The sequence below is a fragment of the Anolis carolinensis genome, chromosome 3 (genome assembly GCF_035594765.1).
Source record: "Anolis carolinensis isolate JA03-04 chromosome 3, rAnoCar3.1.pri, whole genome shotgun sequence".
Taxonomy (NCBI): domain Eukaryota; kingdom Metazoa; phylum Chordata; class Lepidosauria; order Squamata; family Dactyloidae; genus Anolis; species Anolis carolinensis.
Genome location: NC_085843.1, coordinates 222,319,623 through 222,340,690, shown reverse-complemented (window position 1 = coordinate 222,340,690; position 21,068 = coordinate 222,319,623). Strand labels below are relative to the sequence as shown.

The 21,068-nt window shown below is 38.8% G+C and overlaps 2 protein-coding genes across 2 annotated transcripts in view; one reads left to right on the top strand and one right to left on the bottom strand.

Annotated features, from left to right (window-relative positions):
* The window catches only part of cdh23 (cadherin related 23), a 669,485-nt gene that overhangs the window by 563,311 nt on the left and 85,106 nt on the right, over positions 1-21,068 (top strand). The gene's annotated exons all lie outside the window — the stretch shown is intronic.
* The window catches only part of vsir (V-set immunoregulatory receptor), a 32,868-nt gene continuing 13,842 nt past the window's right edge, over positions 2,043-21,068 (bottom strand). The window contains exons 2-7 of the mRNA XM_008106624.2: positions 18,284-18,736; positions 15,778-15,834; positions 13,153-13,260; positions 7,000-7,027; positions 4,857-5,044; positions 2,043-3,656 (exon numbers count right to left, since the gene is read on the bottom strand). Coding sequence (XP_008104831.2) covers positions 3,598-3,656; positions 4,857-5,044; positions 7,000-7,027; positions 13,153-13,260; positions 15,778-15,834; positions 18,284-18,736 — 893 coding nt within the window. The 3' untranslated portion in view covers positions 2,043-3,597. The remainder of the gene's footprint in view (positions 3,657-4,856; positions 5,045-6,999; positions 7,028-13,152; positions 13,261-15,777; positions 15,835-18,283; positions 18,737-21,068) is intronic.

Below are 21,068 nucleotides of genomic sequence, written 5' to 3'. Positions count from 1 at the left end.
CAGTAACTAAGCCTTTGGAATGTTTTTTCCATATGTAGCATAAGAAAAATACCAGTAAAAAAATTTAGGAAACAACTAAATCATCACTTCATAAGGTTCAGCACTAGAACCAGATCTCACTTAGTGGTTCTCAACCTGTGGGTCCCCAGGTGTCTTGGCCTACAAATCCCAGAAATCCCAGCCAGTTTACCAGCTGTTAGGATTTCTGGGAGTTGAAGGCCAAAACATCTGGGGACCCACAGGCTGAGAACCACTGTCCTGGAGAGACTCAACTGTGCAACTGGAAGATTCTTAGTATCCTCTTCTGGAAGTGTATTTGTTTCTAGCAACATCAGAAAAGAAAACAAGGATTGGTTTTGGTTAGGATGGTGCAACATAGTGTACCACAAGAAAACAGGAAAGCCTCTATTTTTACTTTTAAAGAGGGAACAAAAATAAGGAACAGTATAGCATTTTTGCACTGCTGAGTGTAGTGGTAGCACAAACCTCTATGGCTGTTGAACACTCAGATATTCCATTTCTTACTAGAATCTTGTCGCACTAAAATGATGGATCTGTTTTGATTAGTAATACTGGTTACAATGTGGTTTGCATCATACTCTGCCGATTTTAAATTTTAAGAAACTTAGAAGAAGCGAGCTTTTGACAGACCTGTTGAAATGAACTTTTTTCTGAACTGTATTAACATTGCTATTTTTATGTACTGTATATACTTCCTTCAGGAAGGAGCAGAGTAAAATCAACTCTGATTGAGATAGGTCAGTGATTTCATTTATGTGAAACACTTTTAGGTATATCTTGTAATCACAATTGTGGTTAAGAGCATAGAAATCTTTCATTATTTGGTTTTGCTAAATAGTTCCCATTAACTTTTTTTGTTACAATACCACAATCAAGCTTTATACACAAATATAAATACAATCAGAGAAATAGCAAAGAAGTTGACATGTACATTCATTAGTCTTACTTTTACACAGGCAAGGAATACTCACTCACCTCTTCTTGCTAGACAGAAATGATCAAAATGAATTTCAAAGAACTAATTTCTGCACATATCACTAAAGAGTCTGCTTCCTTATCATTTTTAAATGACTGACCACCTAAATGCTTTTTAAATCTAGAGAATCTGGCAAACCTCCTCAGCTTTTACCAGATATGTACTGAAATGCTTCAAAACATGAATGCCAGCAAGCATTTTCTGAGTACATTTGACAGTATAAAGAACAACTTGATACACAGATTCTCTGTATTGCTGTTTGAATAAGTAGGTACTCTTTTATCATATTTCTACATTTGAGGAAGCAGAGAAATTGTAAAACCCCCTTTACTATTTGTTAGCAGAATATGGCATCACTGGTGTCACATCCATGGAATGATCAGTTTAGTACTGGGCAAATGGTCTTCTGTATTCATATGAAGCAGAGGACACACCTCTAAATCTGAAACACCCAGCTTGTTGTTCTGCACTGAAATATTTAGCTAACAGATCTACTAAAATAAGTTTTTAGATCAATCATAATGTATGTTCACATTACTTTGCTAAAGCCACCTTGCAGCAGAGAAATGAACAGAATCAGCCAGGCTTCACAAACTTGGGAAAGGAAGGAGTCTACAACATTTAAGAGCAATTCTGTAGATAATTTTCCTGCTACCTAGTGATAGCGTTTTCAAGTTATGTTATCTAACCAAATAGTAGTCAGCCGTATGATTCAAAGGGTTTTTAATTACGGTCTGATATAACCAGGGATCATTTCCAAATAGCCTTGAAGGTTTCCATCTGTTTCTGTGATATAATCATTCTGAGAAGGTTTGAGATAAATGCTTCAACCAAAATATGTTTTTAATCTTTTCATCTATTTGAACTGTTGAAATCATATTTAAGTCACCTGGAGTGATTATAATGATTTGCAAGCTAAACCACAACCTGTGGAACAGCTGGTTTTGCCCATAAGTGATTTATATATTTAAAAGATTATTTTAGCACATAATGTAACACAGTTGAAACTATAGTGGTATCACACAGAAGGACTAGCAAACACATGTGCATTTCCAGTTCTTTATACGAGTGTCCTATATGTTAGGTTGAAGCCAGAGAGAAATATCAGTTACCTTCTACCAAACAGAGGACATGGAATAGGAGCCAGATATATAGGATATAAAATAAGTATAAAAATCAAACATTTACTGATAATAAATCAGCATTTGCAAGACTTGCTTAACATTCTGATTTTCCTTTTTATGAAGTACAGCTGAAGCATTTTCTGCATAGTCCACTGTACACACTACACGTTTTTGCTAACAGATTTGTCTAAATGTCTCAAACAGCAATTAGATTTACTGTTGCCAATTTTTTCTCAACCCCCAAGATTGAGCTAAGGGAACTCATTTCAGATCAGGACACACAATTTAAGAAGCAGTGGTCTAAAAAAACATTGCACAAAACAAGTGAGGAGGGAAGAGGCGGTGTGTCAGAATTATTGTGCTGATGTGTATGGGCTCCTCCTTTCAACAAGCCCTTGTGTCCTAAAAGCCCTTGATGCTATCTATACATGAATGTGATGTGATCAGTGAGCCTGTCACTGGCTTCCACCACAGTTTAAATGCTGGGCTGGATGGACTGTGAAACTGGATTAATCTGTGCTGATTAAAACATGTTTTTCAGTTTTTATATGATGTATATATGACGTGTACATTATCAAATGTATTGTGCATTTTCTCCAAGAGATAACCTCTCTGTCTCTGATAGAAATCAAAGTAGGCTGAAATATTCAGATCAGTTTGAAAAGATCAATTTTGACATTTTGATGTACTGCCATGATATTTATATGTGTATTCAGAAAGCATTAAGAGGAAAATTAAAGCTGTAATTTATAACAATTTAGGAAATGTTAAAGAAAAAAACTGTTAGGACTGCAGACAAGCAAGAAGACTTTTTCATGTTATGTGAAATATTTCAAGCCAGGATGCATATAAAATACCTTGTTGCTTATTAGACAAAGGTAACCAATATAAAAAATGGCACAAATGTAAAAATAACACATACACAACATGACCTGTATAAAGACATAATACACCTAGAACACTCTGCTTGAAAGAATATTCTGGTGTTTTGTTTTTTAATCCATCAATATTTGCATGGAAAAAGGCATTTGGATAGTAGGGAGATCCCTCTTCGGTTAAGGCTTTCATTGGCCATTTGCATAATTCTTCTGCTATATGGTTATAATTTAAACATCTTCTCTCCAGTTCCTTTTCTGGTGTAGTGAAACCACACCACATTTAAGAATTCATATTCAAAAGTGTACATAAAGTGATAAAAAGCTCTGTGAAGTAAAGATTAGAAAAATTGGCAGAAGAATCTTAGAATATTGTTTTCCAGAATGTTATCTTTGCCTTGAAATCCTTGGGAGGAAGGGCAAGTGGTACATCAGTATTTTGAAATGTTACTAGAAGCACCAAGTGCTCTGAAAGCATCTGCCACTTTTCTACTTCTGAAATAGTCCCTTAAAAACTCCTTCTTTTCCTCTTCTTTGTACCCATTCTCCTGCCGTTTTTGAAAGCAGCAAGCCAAACCTTGTCCATACTGCCTTGAATGATTCAGTGAAAAACATTATTCGTGGATACATCTATTAAATTTGGTGAATCAGGAACAGGCTCTGAAAAAGCAAACAGTGATGGTTAACACAAGAAAATCCCAAACACATTGTTCTGCTGGTGGAAGTTGGAGATCAGAAGGGACTTATCATGTCCACCCATTGCAGTCTTTCATGCAAAACTGTTGCTTCCCAATCAATCTCTGAAAAGGCTGGAAACCTTTCGTGAACAGAGCGCTCCAAACTGTGTGTTGCAACACAATATTTCAATGTGTAGGTGTGTCGTGCAAACCTAATGAAAAAACTCTATGTTAAATAAGCAGTATATTATATATATTTGAAAATATAAATGAAAGATTTTCATGAGGTTTGTTGTGTCCCTAAACATTTTGTTATTACAATTTATGGACATGTCTGTGCGGGGTTGGTTTAACTTCTTGTTTACTAGTAAAACTGAATGACTGTGTCGTAAAATGATGCGTGTCTAAAAAGTGTATCACCAACATGAAATGTTTGGAAAGCTCTGCTCTAGACTCTGCTTTCGGGTGACACAGTAAGCTGTAGGGGAAGAAAGTTGTACTGCACATAGCAGTAGTTGAATATTGGAGTTTGCCATTGACCCCCAGATATTTGTGGAGGCAATGTTATTTCAATACTCCTTTAATTATGGTTTGAGTGCATTTTATAGTCAGCTTTGCCCTTTCCACCTAAGCCTAGGACTAGAAGTCATAGTTTGTAAAAGGTTTTGGGAGCAAGTTGTGTTTTTGGGCAGTTTAGAATCTTAAAAAATGTACTTTCATAAATAAATCCATACTGTTATATGTTTATTATGCCAAATGGTTTAAAAACGCAGAGTACAGTTATGCCACATACGCCTAATGTTTGCGATTCTGAGTATAAGACATTGAGAACAAGTAGACCCAAGTAGACAACAATGTATGCATCCTACAAACACTACTGAAACTGTTGTCCAGGCAGGGAGTCATTGGTTGCCACATTTCCTTGGGTTTTTTTAATAGCAACTTCTGGGAAAAGACATTTTATAATACATGCACTTAAAGATTACAGGAGTCTCTACATCTCTGATCTGGGAAAGGAAAGTTCCAGGTGTTCAGAGTGCAGGGTTATTTTGCACCCTCTCAGCAGAAAATGATTCCACCAGAATTAGGCATACATATAAATGCACGGCTCGCTAATAAATAGGCATCGTGCACACAGAGATATTCATAGACACTCTACTTCTTTCTTCATTGTAATACTTACCCAGTGATGGGAAAAAACAGTCCCCGGGCCCCGGCGGTGAGAGTGGAGTATTTGGTTCTGAAAGAAGGTGCCGTCCTGATTCTGAAGGCAGACGGCTAGCCATATAGGTTAATTGTGGCCTGGCCTGGGCTTCTGAATTAACAGCAGGAACATCATCAAAAACAGGATTCTCAATGCCATGGGCATTGCTGCAAGAGGGAGGGAAAGAATAAAGGCTCCAATTAATCATACCAGAGTCAAATCTTGCCATTCTCCATGTCCTCCCATCATTTTAATGGGAAAAAAGATGACAAATGCTAAAGAGTTCTGCTTTATGTGTCTTTGATTGTTGACATAGAAGAGGGAAGTACTGACATGCTTTACCATGTATTCAGTGGTTTCTGGAGGATGATTTTATTGCTTACTAAGATCGGAATCATCTACAAACCTACTAGAAGTCTATTCCTGCTGAAAACAGTTTCTGTTTTGTTCAAAACACAAAGATTCCGACATCCTAGGATTCTTTTCTTACTACAGTAGAATCTCACTTATCCAACACTCGCTTATCCAACGTTCTGGATTATCCAACGCATTTTTGTAGTCAATGTTTTCAATATATCATGATATTTTGGTGCTAAATTTGTAAATACAGTAATTACTACATAACATTACTGCGTATTGAACTACTTTTTCTGTCAAATTTGTTGTATAACATGATGTTCTGGTGCTTAATTTTTAAAATCATAACCTAATTTGATGTTTAATAGGCTTTTCCTTAATGTCTCCTTATTATCCAACATATTCGCTTATCCAACGTTCTGCCGGCCCGTTTATGTTGGATAAGTGAGACTCTACTGTAGTTGCTACAATAATTATGTACTAAGTGAAGCCATCTTTAATTTCTATTTTTCAGGGTTTTTTTGTTGGTCCATTTAATTCCTCCTGTTCTGTGAAACTGGAGACAGATCAGGCAGCAATTGCAATGCTTTTAGATGGACTATGTTAAAACTGGAGGGATGGAAATTGGCTGCATGTCATATTGTCCCCTTGCAAAGCAAATCTGAAATCTGTTTTAAGAACAAGTCAGGTGCATGAAAGTGATGGTAGGGGATCCATATTTTGTTACTGCTTACTGCTGCAAGTACATGTCTGCTAGGAAGTTATGTGGCTTCAAGAATGATGAACTGGGAGCCACGCATAGATACCCTCCAACTGTACCAACTTGACAGGGATAATCCTGAGTCATCCTTTGTCATCCCATTTTTTTCAGCTGCATCTATATGTCCCAATATTTATTTTCTCCTCTCATTTTCCCCCTTTGTCCTAAGTTTATGTCAGTTGCTGGAAACTGAGTTCAAAGTGTAAAAGTAGTTTGCACTCACTTAATCCAATAGGGTGGAAAGGATGGTAGGGGAAAACTCTTACTCCTTCTAGTAAACTCAAACAAAAACAAACTGTTGCAGCCTCTCTTAGCTTGTGTATTCTTCCTCATTGATCATTGAACAAGGTAAGCTTTGGATAGACTACATGAGAAAAAGACTGTTGCCAGCTTGTTGAAAGTTCTAGAGGAAAATGCTGCCTTTCAAAGTCCTAAATAGCTTAACCCTTGGGTACCTAAAGAAGCCATTCAATCTATATCAGACTTGCACAACTTGTGCCCTCCAGGTGTTTTGGACTTGAGCTCCCAGAATTCCTGACCATTGGAAAAGATGAATAGGACTTCTGGGAGTTTGAGTTCCAAACACCTGGAGGGTCTCAGGCTGTACAGGCCTGATATATATAAATAAAAATAAAACTTCATTTCCACTAAATTGGCATTTCTAAATCATCTGGCTTCTAGTGCAGTCACTGGCACCAAAAGATATTAGTTTGTCGCCACCTAAGAGCAGAGCCTTCTCATCAGTAGTATCTTCTCTGCTGAATTCCTTTCTAGCAAGACCTTGCAACCACATCCCCTTAAAGCTTTTATTCCAGATGACTGTGGCTGCATGAGTTTGGAATGCACTTACAGGATTTTGGTGACTGGGTCTAATTTTACGATTCCAGCAATTTGTGGTTTTATTGTTGTTGTTTTCTCCATGCTCGAATTTATGTCAGTCATTCTTAAAGGCCATTTTGTAAATAAAATACAGATTAAAGTAGGCAATCAAACATAATGACTTACCTTTCCATTCTGACAAGTTCATGAGCTCCTGAAATAAAAAAAACAATATTGTTAACTGCAGTCTTTGACAACCAGTCCTATTTTGTAACAAATTGCAGATCACAGAAGGTGGCAAAGAAAGTCAAAGACAATCTTTTCCAACTTTCTTTAACTACTCAAGAGAGCTGACTAATAGTGCATATGAGGATATGCATTTTTTTGCCATTTCTCTTTAGAACAGCCTTTTCCAACCTAATGCCTTTCTGTTGGGTTCAAGACCATTCACGCCAGCCCTTTATAGTGTGGTAAATGGTTTGGAATCATAGGTGCATTCGAGGTTGTAGAGGACTGTTTTGGAGATAGTTTGCTTGGCTTTCCCATAACCACCAATTTCTTTGCCTTTTGTCCCACCTTTATTGACTCGATGACTTAGGTTGCTGAAGAGGAAACTATTAGTCCATGTGACAAATAGATACCAGATCTTTCCAGTGCCCTGAAGCTGAATCCTTTCCTTTATGTTGTCATTCTCCCCCAGAAAAAGCATATGGAAAGACTAAATCCTAAAAAAATTACAATGATCTTAGCCTAACAGCGCCTATCACTTTTCCTTTATCACTAGAACTACCAAGTCCCATAGCAGGTGGCACTCAAGTGTGATTCACAAACTGTTACTACTTTTTCTATTTGGTTAGTTGGTTGGTTTGAGAGAATTACTGTGTGACATGACTCTTCTATCCACAGAGGTGAATTTAATTGGACTTGAAGTAAACCTTCTAGATTGGTGAACAGTGAGTTGGACAAGAGAGAGGAGAAAGAGAGTGACATCCAATGGTGTCAACATTTTTTCAGCCAAAGCCTTGCATGTTTTCAATTTACCACTTTTTTGTGTTGTATTTACAAGTGCCATGATGTCCAACAATATGATCTTTTTGGTGTATACATAAGGCCTGTTGGACCCCTTTCTCAGAAGTAAGTAGCCTTCTCTAGTTCTATGGCAAACCTAACTTGTGATATACTCAATGCAGGAAATATGTTTCCGTGTAGAGAGTGAAGAGAAGTCACAGGCATTCTGAAAATGTTTTCCAAATTCATTGTTGAGGTCAGTGTGTGGCCAGAACTTAGCTAGGAGATTTTTCTTCTCAGAGCTAACTATTTTGTCCTTGGCCTTTCTCTGGCTGGAAGAATCTTTAAACAGTTCAAGGAAACTGGCTGTTGTGCCGCAAAGTTGGATTCATGTTCTATAGCGTCATTCTGTAGCTGTTGTCAATGTCATGTGGGATTTTTTTTCTCCACTGCTTTTGTCACGACATTAATAAGCCACATGTGACCTGTAATGAAAAGGTCCCATTTCATAATGAAAGGGTTTTGGTAATGTTCAGATGCTCTGAGTTTATGGTGCTTTATTGAGCTTACCCTGTGTACTCCACAATAGGGCTCTTTTGTTCTGGAGACCTTTGGTGCTATAACAGAATATAAGGGTGAAGACGGTGAAGAAAATCTAATTTCTAGTTGCTTAATCGGGTTTTGTTAATACAAAAATCTTCCAGTTTAAGGACATGTCATGTGACAGACTGGCTAAGCTGATGCTTCAACATCTCATTGGGTCTCAGTCAGCATAGTGTCGGTGGTACTTGTTAACTTCTTCATAGCCTGAAAGATGCAGTTTCAATGTATTTGTCTTGAAACTTTCAAGTTCCCTAGGAAGGTCTCATACTGTTTCATGTCATTCAGAACAAATATTGTGTTCCTTGGCTCTCCGTCTCAAACTCCTGTATCTTGTCAAAAAGATTTGGGCTTTCTGTCATGCTTTTGTGCCTCTCCATTGACAGTTTGTCCTGTCCATCTTAAAGTGTCTGGTGCAATTCTCCTGTCAACTGCTCAGTGATGTTTTTTTCAGTAGCATGCTACTGAATGAACTACCACACAAGTTTGTCCTCTAATATTTGACAGCTTTCTACTCCAAAAGTAGGTCAAGTCTACTGGCCTCAATGTATTTCTCCAGAGCTTTCAGAACAAGGTAACATTACGTTCTCCAATATGAAATCCAAATTTGCACATTCGTATCATTTTTGGACCATAACTTCTTCATAGCTTGGGAAGTAATATGTGCATTCTTGTACAGTTGAAAAGTAGGGATAGCAACTGTGGACATACCATCTAACTCCAGAGAGATAGATAAGCTTTGCCCTCCAGTATATGACAAACATACGCTTATCACACAACTGCAGCAGCCTTAGAATAACTCTCAAAACATCTCTCAAAAACAAATAGCCCTTGCTTCCTAACACATTGCTTGTCCGGAGTATGGTATCATGGAGAAAAAAACTAGTTTAAAAATCTTATATGTTCCTGCCACTCATTCTGGTATCTGAAGGAAGGGAAGGCATTCTAAGGTTAGGATCCTACTGCCAATCCAACACACTGGATCCACTAACTAAAGAGTGATACAACACATACATAAATCCCAATGTTTCAAATGGTTTGTTCTAAGTAGGTCTACCAACAAACGGAAGGCCATGATTTGTAATGGGTGAATTCAGACCAATTCTGACATTAATTCTGGGTAAATCACCCATTTTTAATGTTTACTTTATTTTGTTACAAAGCCTGTACATTTCCAGGGGCAATTTTTAAAATCCCATACCCATACATTTTCTCTAAAGCATGGATAAGCAACTTGTGTTCCTCCATATGTCGTTGAATGTCAATTCCCATCAGTCCTAGTCAGAGCAGACAATAGTCAGGTATGCAAGGGATTATAGTTCAGGAACATATAGTTCAGGAACATTTTGTGCATTTACTCTGGGAAAGTGTCTTCTTTTGAACATGGCTGAGGAAGCATGAGACCACTGTGGAGAAAACCCATTTTTAACATTTTATAGAACCATAGACTAACAGAGTTGGAAGAGACCACATGGGCCATCTAGTCCAACCCCCTGCCATGCTGGAAAAGCACAATCCAAGTACCCAGACAGATGGCCATCCAGCCTCTGTTTAAAAGCTTCATTGGAAGGAACTTCTACCATACTCCAAGGCAAAGAGTTCCACTGCTGAATGGCTCTTACAGTCAGGAAGTTTTTCCTAATGTTCAGGTAGAATCTCCTTTCCTGTAATTTGAACCAATTTCATTCATGTGAAAACACTCAATATGCATTTAAAAGTCCTCACTATATAATACACCTTTAAGCTATCCTCCTATTGGTTGTGCATTCTATGTTCTTAATGACATGGAAGGTAAATCAAGTTTAAATTGCATATTTGTATATTAGATTTATTTAAGAATAAGTCTTATTTGACCACATGTGCAAAAATGCCACGAGCTAGAGAAATTTGGGCAAAGCCAAATTTTGCTGCTGTTGTACAACCTTGAAAACTATATTTATTTACACTTTTAAGAAGATGAAGGCCCAAATATTCACACAATCTGTTATAAATTCTGTCCTCCTGAATTTTAACATTTCTCTTAGGAGTGAAATTGAACAAGCCAAAAGTTGTTTGTGATCTATCTGATTTTATCAGAACATTGGCTTCTAAGGCTGCAATTATTTGCTTCTAATAGAAGCAGCTGCCTTTGAAAGATGAGAAGCAGATGATGATGATGATGATTGATGATGATTTGCCTCCAGTGTGCTTCACTCCTGATACATTTCTGATACATCACGAAGCCACAAGTTAGATCAGCACCAAAGGATTATTATTATTTCTATTGTCAGCATAGATGCACAGCACTCCATGAGACTCAAATTATGAAGAAAACTGGCAGTATCCTCCCACGGCAGATGTTAATGCAGTAGCATTACAGATACCACGTGAAAGCCTTCTAATAAATGACTAAGCACAATGCTACACCCCAGCACAATTTATAACATGTTGGTGCATATTATACCACTCCATTAAACAGATCTGCGTTTTGGTAACTTCCCCCTTAGTCATATGTTTTCCAAGAAAAAAGTATAAACAAACATAGGGAAAAGGTTTTGGTCTCTGGAATATGAAAGCAGCTGACAGCCCACTATGCTCAGATGTAATATGTTTAAATCTATTTTTAAAAAAATAAAAAATAAAATAAAATATTCCTATTTAAAGGCAGAATGAATGAATTTTCTGAAAGTATGGATTTGACACAAATTAAAATGAAGTTCAGCAATGTAACAAGATAATGTTGCACAGCTTTTTTTCTCTGCTTCTCACAGGCAACATAAAATAGCACTGACTTGTTTGTGTTGACCACAGACAATTGTAGCATTGGGGGGGGGGGGGGGGGGGCAGTGTTAAATGTCATATCATTTTCCCCCCAAACTGACAGAGCTCCACTGATGTTTCTTTCTTTTAGGATTATGTGGTTGCAATAAAGAGCTCATCAAGTCATTTTAAGTAGCTGTGATGGCAAAAGTTGCTGTATCTGCAACTTCTCATCAGCCCTTTCACCCGCCCTCCCTTTTTGCCTATTACGAGGTGGAACATGTCTTGCCAGCAAAAGCATGCGGAAAGAAAGGGTAAACAAAGGACCCAGAGAAACCACCACCAGATCATTTCTTGCTAATGCATAGTTCAAGGGTAACCAATCATACATGATCTCCCATCAGCAATCTTACTGAATACAGGCAGTCCCTGGGTTATGAACAAGATAGGTACTGTAGGTTTGTTCTTAAGCTGAATTCATATGTAAGTCAGCACAGGTACATTTTAAAAGTTTAACCCCAGCTGTGTGTGTATATATATGTGTGTGTGTGTGTGTGTGTATACTATGGATAACATAGGGGAAGGTTAATACTCCTGTGGTGTTTGTTTTGCTGCCTGTGCCTGTTCAGAAGATTTCACCTCACTGTCTGTCCCTGTGACAATTGGATTTTGAAAAAACTCCATGGGAAAATACACTTTCAATAACATAGGGAAGAATTAACACCCTTATGGTGTTTGCTTTGCTGTCTGTGTCCCTGTTCAGAAGATTTCACCTCACTTTCTGTCCATGCGATAATTGGATTTTGAAAAATTTGGCCTGTCGTGGAAACAAGGATTGGTGATAAAACTTCAATGGAGACCCCTTTTCGCCATGATAACTCTTTCAGGAGTGAATTTCCCTTCCGAGAGGTAGATTTCTCTCACTTTCTGTTGTCTCACCCTCATTCTTAACTATGAATCGTTTGTAAGTCAGACATTTGTAACTCGGGGACTGCCTGTATATGTATATGTCTAGAAATTGAAACCAAAACATCAACCCAAGAAACCTGGGTCAACTTATCCATGGGTCAATGTATGTTCTGTACCTTAACTCTTCAAAAAAAGAAGAACCATCTCTTTATCTGAATAGAGTGGCAAAATGTAAGCGCTTTGTCCATCCTGGGAGAACCAGAAAGAAGCAACAACTCCCTCAATTCTCTCTAACATGGCACCACTTATGGCCTATTTGAATACTTGGGTGGCATCTTGAACGCTGGAGCCCCCGATGGCGCAATGGGTTAAATCCTTGTTCTGGCAGAACTGCTAACAGACAGGTCGACAGTTCGAATCCTAGGAGAGTGGGTGAGCTCCCTTTGTCAGCTCCAGCTCCCCATGCTGGGACATGAGAAAAGCCTCCTACAAGGATGGTAAAACATCAAACATCTGAGCATGCCCTGGACAACATCCTGTCTGCAAGGACGGTGTCCAGCGGATGCTGAGATGTTTGATGTTTTACCATCCTTGTAGGAGGCTTTTCTCATGTTCCAGCATGGGGAGCTGGAACTGACAAAGGGAGCTCACCCACTCTCCAAGGATTTGAACTGTCGACCTGTTCTCTTACACCAGAAGTGACTTGCAATTTCTCAAGTCGCTCCTGACACACACACACACACACACACACACACACACACACACAATCATGAATGCCAGGGGCGCCAGTAGTGCTTTCCCTTCTCTGTGGAATAACCCTTGACTTATCCACAGGTCACATCAAAATCCATAATTTTGGCCCCAAAACCTACCCTAGATTTATTTATACACTAGGTTCGACTTGTACACAAGTTTATATGGTAACTTTTACTCAAAATGAATTGAGCATCGTAGGTGTAATGGCATAACTGCATGATGAGCATCTCTGCATTTGAAAGAGAAATGCATTCGGGTGTTTGGAGACTAAGTTATTAAAGAAATGGGAAGAAGAAAGGAAGGGGAAGATAAGGCTTTGATACATACGTCTGTTAGTGATTGCTTGTCTCTGTTTGTAAATGAGGAGCAGGATGAGGGGCAGGCATAGAATGCCCACAATGCAGGCCCCTGTTGCAAGTGCAGCTGCAGTGATGCCTGGAAACAAAAGGAGGCAAACGTCAGCATGCAAGTAGAGAAATATTGCTAAAGGCTAAAGTTGATTCCTGATCAGTTTTAGCAACCAATACACATGGCTGTATGTATATCTGGACGTCTCATTATGTGGCAATTTAGACACAGTATCTTTAAGCATTATTTTCTGGTATTACAGGAATGTGTTCTTTTCTCTCCCAAATATCTTATTTCTGTTTCACTATTTGAAAACTGTATTGCTATACTAGAACAACACATGCTTTGCAATGCAATGAAAGAATAGGCATATACAAATAAATACTTTATACATTTAATTTAATTTTTTAAAATTAAGTACATTACACACTCTTAATATTGTCTATAGAGCCTCCATATAGTTACTACCGTTTTTATGACCACACAGAAGTATAAGAGATGTATTTCTGGTGGGGAAATAATAAGATGATTTGCATAGTGTAAAATAAAAAGTCAATGTTTAGAAAAGTTTTTGGCTTATGAACTCCGCCTGTGCTTCTCATCTGGCTCTGCTTTGATTCTGAAGTAGTTTGGAATCTTTTACTTGTATTTTTTCTGGTTAACATTATATTCTCAAGCAATTCTAAAAAATTTGTGGTTTCTTAAATTGTAATTAACAGAAACAAGGTAATTCAAGTCTTGCTTTACAAAGGTGTCTTTGTTCCACTACTTATAGTTACGCTTAACCACAATTTCACAATCCAATAACACACCAAACTAAAAAAAAAAAAAAAGCAAAAGGTGAGAAGAAGGTGGAGGATTAAAAGGTTAAAGTGATTTAGTTCAAAATGGTGACCTGTTGGATTTGTGCTAACAGCTCACTTTGGAGGAAACCAAAAAAGTAGGGCAATCATATATTTAGCAAAGGTGTTGTCGAAGGCTTTCATGGCCGGAATCACAGGGTTGTTGTATGCTTTCTGGGCTGTATAGCCATGTTCCCGAAGTATTCTCTCCTGACGTTTTGCCCACATCTATGGCAGGTATATATACCTCACAACCTCTGAGGATGCCTGCCATAGACGTGGGCAAAACGTCAGGAGATAATACTTCTGGAACATGGCCATACATCCCAGAAAACACACAACAACCCATTTAGCAAAAGCTTTGTGTTTCTATTAAGGTACAGTATCTATGGCAAAATAATAATAATTTTATTTCCTAGTAAAATGTCAACAAAGCAAATAATGGGTGCTTTTCCAGATTTTCCAACATTAGCTCTCTGGTCCTTAAGATTTTCTAATGTGGAGCAGATTATGTTCATATTCATGAGTTAGAAAATATGCATAAACAATGTAAGAACAGTTGTGGTCTCTGCACCACTGCACTTAAATCTGAACTAATCTGTAGTCTATATTAGAAGCATGGAGAAAATAAGATAGAGGCAGGGATGAGTCAGTAAGGTTCCGGAAATATGGTCCAAGATTAGCCATGTTAAAGATTGAGAAAGAAAGCGAATTAATGAGTCCATAGGAAGCTGTTCCAAATACTGTGGCCTCATATGAAAAGGGAAATGGCAGGCATAGCTCCATTATGCCTAGACCCTGCAGCAGCCAATGCTCTGGCCTCTGAGGGAGAGAATAGCAGCTAGCATCCAGCCCAGCTTATCTGTCCGAACGTGTCTCCCGCTATGACCCACCTCGAAGCTTAAGATCGTCAGGTGAGGCCCTGCTAGCGGTCCCGTCAGCCTCACAGGTGCGGCTGGCGGGGACGAGAGACAGGGCCTTTTCAGTGGTGGCTCCCCGCCTATGGAATGCCCTCCCCATTGAAGTCAGGCAGGTTCCCTCCCTCCTGTCTTTCCGAAAGAGAACAAAAATGTGGTTATGGGACCAGGCATTTGAGCATGAGTAGCAGTAAAAATGAGATATGAATATATGACCTACTAACAGACCCCACCTGGACATGGAAAGCGCCTTAAATGTATATTTAAATGTATAATTATGTATATTTTTAATGTATATTCTTAATTTTATTGTAATTTTTAATCTCGATGGATTTTATATATATATATATATAAAAATAATTACATCACTTCTACCCCGCCCTTCTCACCCATCAGGGGACTCAATATGTTCATATTGTAAGCCGCCCTGAGTCCCCTGATGGGTGAGAAGCGCAGGGTGGAAGTGATGTAATAAATAAATAAATCTGCTGGACTTGATCCCCTCTCCTCTACTTTTTCTTGAGTGTCCTGTCTTTTTAGACTGGACATCTGTCAAATTATTAACTATAAGGTGCCATGTACCCCAATGGTGTTGTTTAAATAAATGATGATAATGATTGTGATTAATGAACGAAGCTTTAAAAGTCAAACGCCTAAAGAATGGGAGAAGAGCTATAATGGTCTGAGAACCAAAGCCAGTGTAAGAAATCAGGAGACAAACAAAAATTGTGGATTTAAAAAATAACATCTGCTGCATTCATTTAAAAGAACAGCTTTTTACATTATTTGTATACACATGCCCAATCCAAAGAGAATAGGTTAATTATGAATGAAACTATGCTTACTTTCACTCTCTCTGCTGGTGTCAGAATGACGCGTACAGTTTGAAAATGTTCCATTTCCTGTGAATTTTAAAAAAGTGTCAGTTTTCTTAGAAATCAAATTTTCATCAATTAACAGGACTTTTAAAACCTTTGTAACCATAATGATCACCCTCCTATTCACTGGCTGCATACCACACATTTATGTGTAAGGAGCAGAACCTGACCTCACCTCCATGTGTAGCTTGATGAGACATTAGTGATTCTAAATACACCTCTCCCTATGCTCAAAAATTTGAGCAGATATTGAGAGGGCAGAAGTTTTTCCCCCACTTCCCTTTCTGTAAGTCAGGGGTTCTCAAACTTTTTCATCTGCAGAGCCTTTTTTGAAGTAAAAGTTTCTCATGGCGCCCCAAGAAATGTTTATTTTTATATTGTATATTTGCTTGGGTACCCAGCAGTGCCCAGGTTATTTGAAAAGAGAATTGTTTGTTTATGGATGTTAGGTAATATCAGTTTGGGCATATGTTACGCTATGTCTTAGAAAAAAACCCTCAGTCTTTGCTTTTGTTTTTTTTAATTAATGCTCCCATTAGAAAATGCATAAGGATGTGGGTGAACTACAATTCCCCAAAATCTTGAGTCAACCCTCCCAAAACTCTCCCAGTATTCATAGTTGGTCATATTGGGCCTGTGTGCCAAATGTGGTCGAGTTCCGTCACTTGCTGGGTTCAGTGTTGTCTGAATACGGGTGAACTATAACTCCTGGATGTCAAGGTCAATCACCCCCAAACCCTGCCAGTATGCAAATTTGGCCATGTTGGGTCTGTGCCAAGTTAGCTCCAGGTCTGTTGTTGAGGAGGTTCAGAGTGGTCTTAGATTGCAGGTGAACTATACACCCCAGTCCCTACAACTCCTGGAAATCATTATGAATTCTCCCCCAAATTTCTCTCTTTAGTATGTTCAGTTTCTGATCAATTCCTCAGTTTGCTGTGTGCCATAGAAAAGGGTAGGAAAGGGTTAAGGGAGAGGAAGTGGGCGGGGTCATGAAAATGGAGAGAGAAAGGAACACTGGGACATGCTTGCTATAACCTGCAACGTCCTGGGAGGGAGTGACTTGGTGGCTCCACAGCACTGAGAACTATAGCCTGTTTGTGGAGGCTGGAGGCTATCTGTGTGAGTGGACACCTGTGCCACATACACACATATAGATTTTCACTTTTATTATGTGTATAGATAATGTGTGTGTATATATATATACAGTAGAGTCTCACTTATCCAACATTCGCTTATCCAACGTTCTGGATTATCCAACACATTTTTGTAGTCAATGTTTTCAATGTGTTGTGATATTTTGGTGCTAAATTTGTAAACACAGTAATTACTACATAGCATTACTGCATATTGAACTACTTTTTCTGTCAAATTTGTTGTATAACATGATGTTTTGGTGCTTAATTTGTAATATCACAATGTAATTTGATGTTTAATAGGCTTTTCCTTAATGCCTCCTTATTATCCAACATATTCGCTTATCCAACATTCTGACAGCCCGTTTATGTTGGATAAGTGAGACTCTACTGTGTGTGTGTGTGTGTATATATATATCAGGCATGAGGAAACCTTTTGACGCATTGTGTTTTAAACTGACTCAGTGGCAGATGCATGGAGAGTATTTGTGCCCATCCAGCCTTTGTAATAGCAATAATAGTAATAGCAGCAACCCCAGGGAGCATCCAGTCCAACCCCCTTCAGCCATGGAGGAAAAGCACAATCGAAGCACCCCACTATTCGGTGGGAGAGAAATAGGGGTTTAGATGCAAGGAAGGTGAGGGGGGAAGGATCTGGGAAGTGAGGAAGGCGAAGTGAAAAGGCTTTTGGCCGCAAGGGAGGTGGGAGAAGGGCAGGAAAGGGGAGGGAAAGCTTGGAGGGGGGAAAGGAGGGAAGTGTGGATCCCCTCGGTATACATTGTGGAGTCCTAAGGGCTCCGCAGAGCACACTTTGAGAACCGCTGCTGTAAACTGTGCAAGGAGAAAGGCAGGAAATTAATTAATTCATTAATTAGGAGGGGGCCTGGGGATAAACGCATCTAGGAAGCTTTGGACTGGTCTCTAATTAACATTTATTCAAAAGTAATATTACCAATTACATTAGGAATAACTCTCACGTTCAGTGCCCATAAGATTGTGGCCCATTTCTTCAATCTGCTGCAACTACAATAACTTTCTAAAAAGTAAATGGAGCCATCTTTTTCCTGAGAATTAAGTCATATCCAATCAAGGATCCTATACATCAGACAATGTCACAACAGCTAGTCTGATTAGCTAGACAATGATCTCTCTCTGCTTTTTTCCCATGAAAATTCCACTCTTCAATTCAGATCTAATTTTGAACTTTCCCTTTTGTTTATTTTCCACACTAATAGCCTGCAGTCCCTCTTTGATTTAAATTCTAGATCACTTGGATCTACAAAATAGGAAACAACAGGAAGATCCAGCCACACCTGCTGTTGGGTACAAAGTTCACCTGCCTTTCTGTATGAGAAGTTCCATGACTCCATGAACCTGCTGTTCAGCGTGTGCCTTGTTGTGCTCCTTTTTCACTTCCACCACAAAGCAACAATAATGCCCACTGTCATGCAGAGTAAGATTCGTCATGGTGATCTGGAAGGTGCCATGGTGGTCCGATGACATCTCCACTCCATGATAGTTCTCTTGAAGTCCAGGGGAAGCTTTTCCAGCAGTGCTGTTGCTAGCGGGCGGCCAGTGGTGCTTCCCTGATTCATGATGTAACTCCTTCATTGTGATGTTGCGGATATACTTTCTCTGAGAACAGCTCTTGTTGCTCAAGTACCACATTTTGGAAAGGCCATCATGTCTGTTAGCAAGAGTACCACTGAGCTTACAAGTCAATGTGACATTTTGACTTTCGGGACAGATGTAGCGGGAGTAAGGAACGGTCACTTTGAAGGTTGTTGACTGCACTGTGTGGAAAGAATACACAATGTCAGAAAAATATCATACTGTTAATTATCTTACTTCCGTAAAATGGAATACAAAAGCTCAGAGAGCAATGGTTCTCAACCCGGGGTCCCCAGATGTATTTCACTTCACTTCACTTCACTTTATTTCTTAATTAGTCGCTCTCCACCAGAGTGCTCCGAGCGACTTACAATTTAAAATATCATTCCACAATAGAAAACATTCATCATAAAAACATTCAACATAAAAACATTCAACAGTGACTATTTGGCAAATTAGATCTGATTTACTTAAATGCACAACCATCTGGGGACCTCAGGTTGAGAACAACTGTCACAGAGTCATACCATTCAGGTGGTTAGAAGAGAACCTTAGCTTTAATTTGAATGAAATTCTAACTTCATTCAAATCTTACTTTTCTATTCTCTCTATACCTAACTTCATCTTATCTTAAATTACGTAATCTTTTTTATTGACAGAGTCACCTACAGTATTGATGGGATGGGGGTCATACTTCGGTCTATTAACTTAGTTCACTTTTGAGCCTTTGAGCTATTGGTACGTTTATAATTCCATGCTCCAGTGCCCCATATCCCAAAATTCAGTGAAAAATCAATGAACAGAAAGAAAACGATCAACACTTGCATACTTAATTAAGGAAAAGGGGTGTTTTGGAGGAGCAGGAGGCCTTTCCTGTTGAGGAAGTTCAAAATACAGTTACCAGCACCACCATCCTCCCACATTTGCTGTAGTTAGGCGAGCAGCATCCCACCAAAAGTCAAAAAACCATGTATCCATGTACCTAGAAATCTCTAGGTCCTCCAACATATATCTGGGTTTAGCTTCTGCCAGACGTTGACCACAGAATTGTACTGGAGGACTTAAGAATTTCCTAGAGATTTCTTTTCTCTAGAAATGTCTAGATCCTCTAGAGTAGTTTCTCAAACTGTGCTTCTCCAGATGTTTTGGACTTCAGCTCCCCCATTCCTAACAGCTGGCAAGCTGGCTGGGATTTCTGGAAGCTAAAGTCCAAAACCCCTGAAAGAGCACAATTTGAGAAACGCTGCTTTAGAGCACGTGTGTCAAACTCAAGCCCCACAGGTCAAATGAAATCCACCATGTTATTTTATGTGTCCCTCCAGATGCTGGACTACAATTCCTGTATTCCTCATCTTTAGATATCAGGACTAGAGCTGATGGAAGTTGTGATACAACAACATCTGGAAGGGTGCTGTTTATTCTGTTTATTTACTTTATTTATACCCCATCTTCCTCCCCAAGGAGACTCAAGGAGGCTAACAGTCACACACTTTGATCAATTTAAAACAAAGCAAATACAAAAACTAAAAAACAATTAAACAGTTTTGTGTGTTAGGATACAAATACAGTTAAAACACAATTAATACAATCAAAAACACCCACCCATCCCTCAAAATCCCACCCACAACCTCCCTAGTAGTGTGCCCCTTCTCTACCACCTTTTTTTAGGCAGGACAGTGGGGTTTGAATTTAGATACATGGCTTGCAGATATGATTGTCTGACTTTAAAATGTCTTTTAACCTTTCCCCAGCCTCAGAGCCACAAGTGCTACTGGGTTGCAATTCCAACTATCCTCAGTGTGCATGATGGATAATCAAGTGACGGGAGTTGTTGTTCAATAACATTTGGGGGACCCAAACTGAGTAAAAACTAAAGAGCACCAACCACTATGTAATAAAAGGTATAGTTGTCCCTCTGTATCCACAGATTCTCCATCCATGGATTCAATGGCCCTTTGAAGGTAACCATAAGGGTGATATGGCCCTCCATGAAAATGAAATTGACACCCCTGCTCTCGTGTCACACAGGAGGACCTAGAGAGGCCTTAAAAATTTTAAATTAAATATGTGAACAATCAAATCTGCAAAATTCAAACCAGTAAATCTGGAGGGTCAACTATATGCCCATCTCTGAACCCTCTTACAGATATGTGTGTCTGCCCTTTCCTCCCCCCTCCCAACTCCAAAATAAGCCAAAAAAAAAAAAGAAACAGCAACTGTTCATAGTCTCCTTTTACCTCATTTCACCCAAAAGAACATTTAAAGGGGATAAAAATCTTTGGCTCATACTTCTGAAAATAATTTTGCAAAATTAAGATGTCTTGACAAATGCATGCTACTCAGTAGACCACACAATCTTGGTCTACTTGATATTATATAGGAATGCAGTTGTGTTGTTCCATATGGAATTAAGTTCTAAAACCAGGATTGGTTGGAAGTGTTGCCATGGCCTGCAAATAGATACAACAGACTACTATATGCATTTTCTTCTTCATTTTTGTATGTACACTCAGA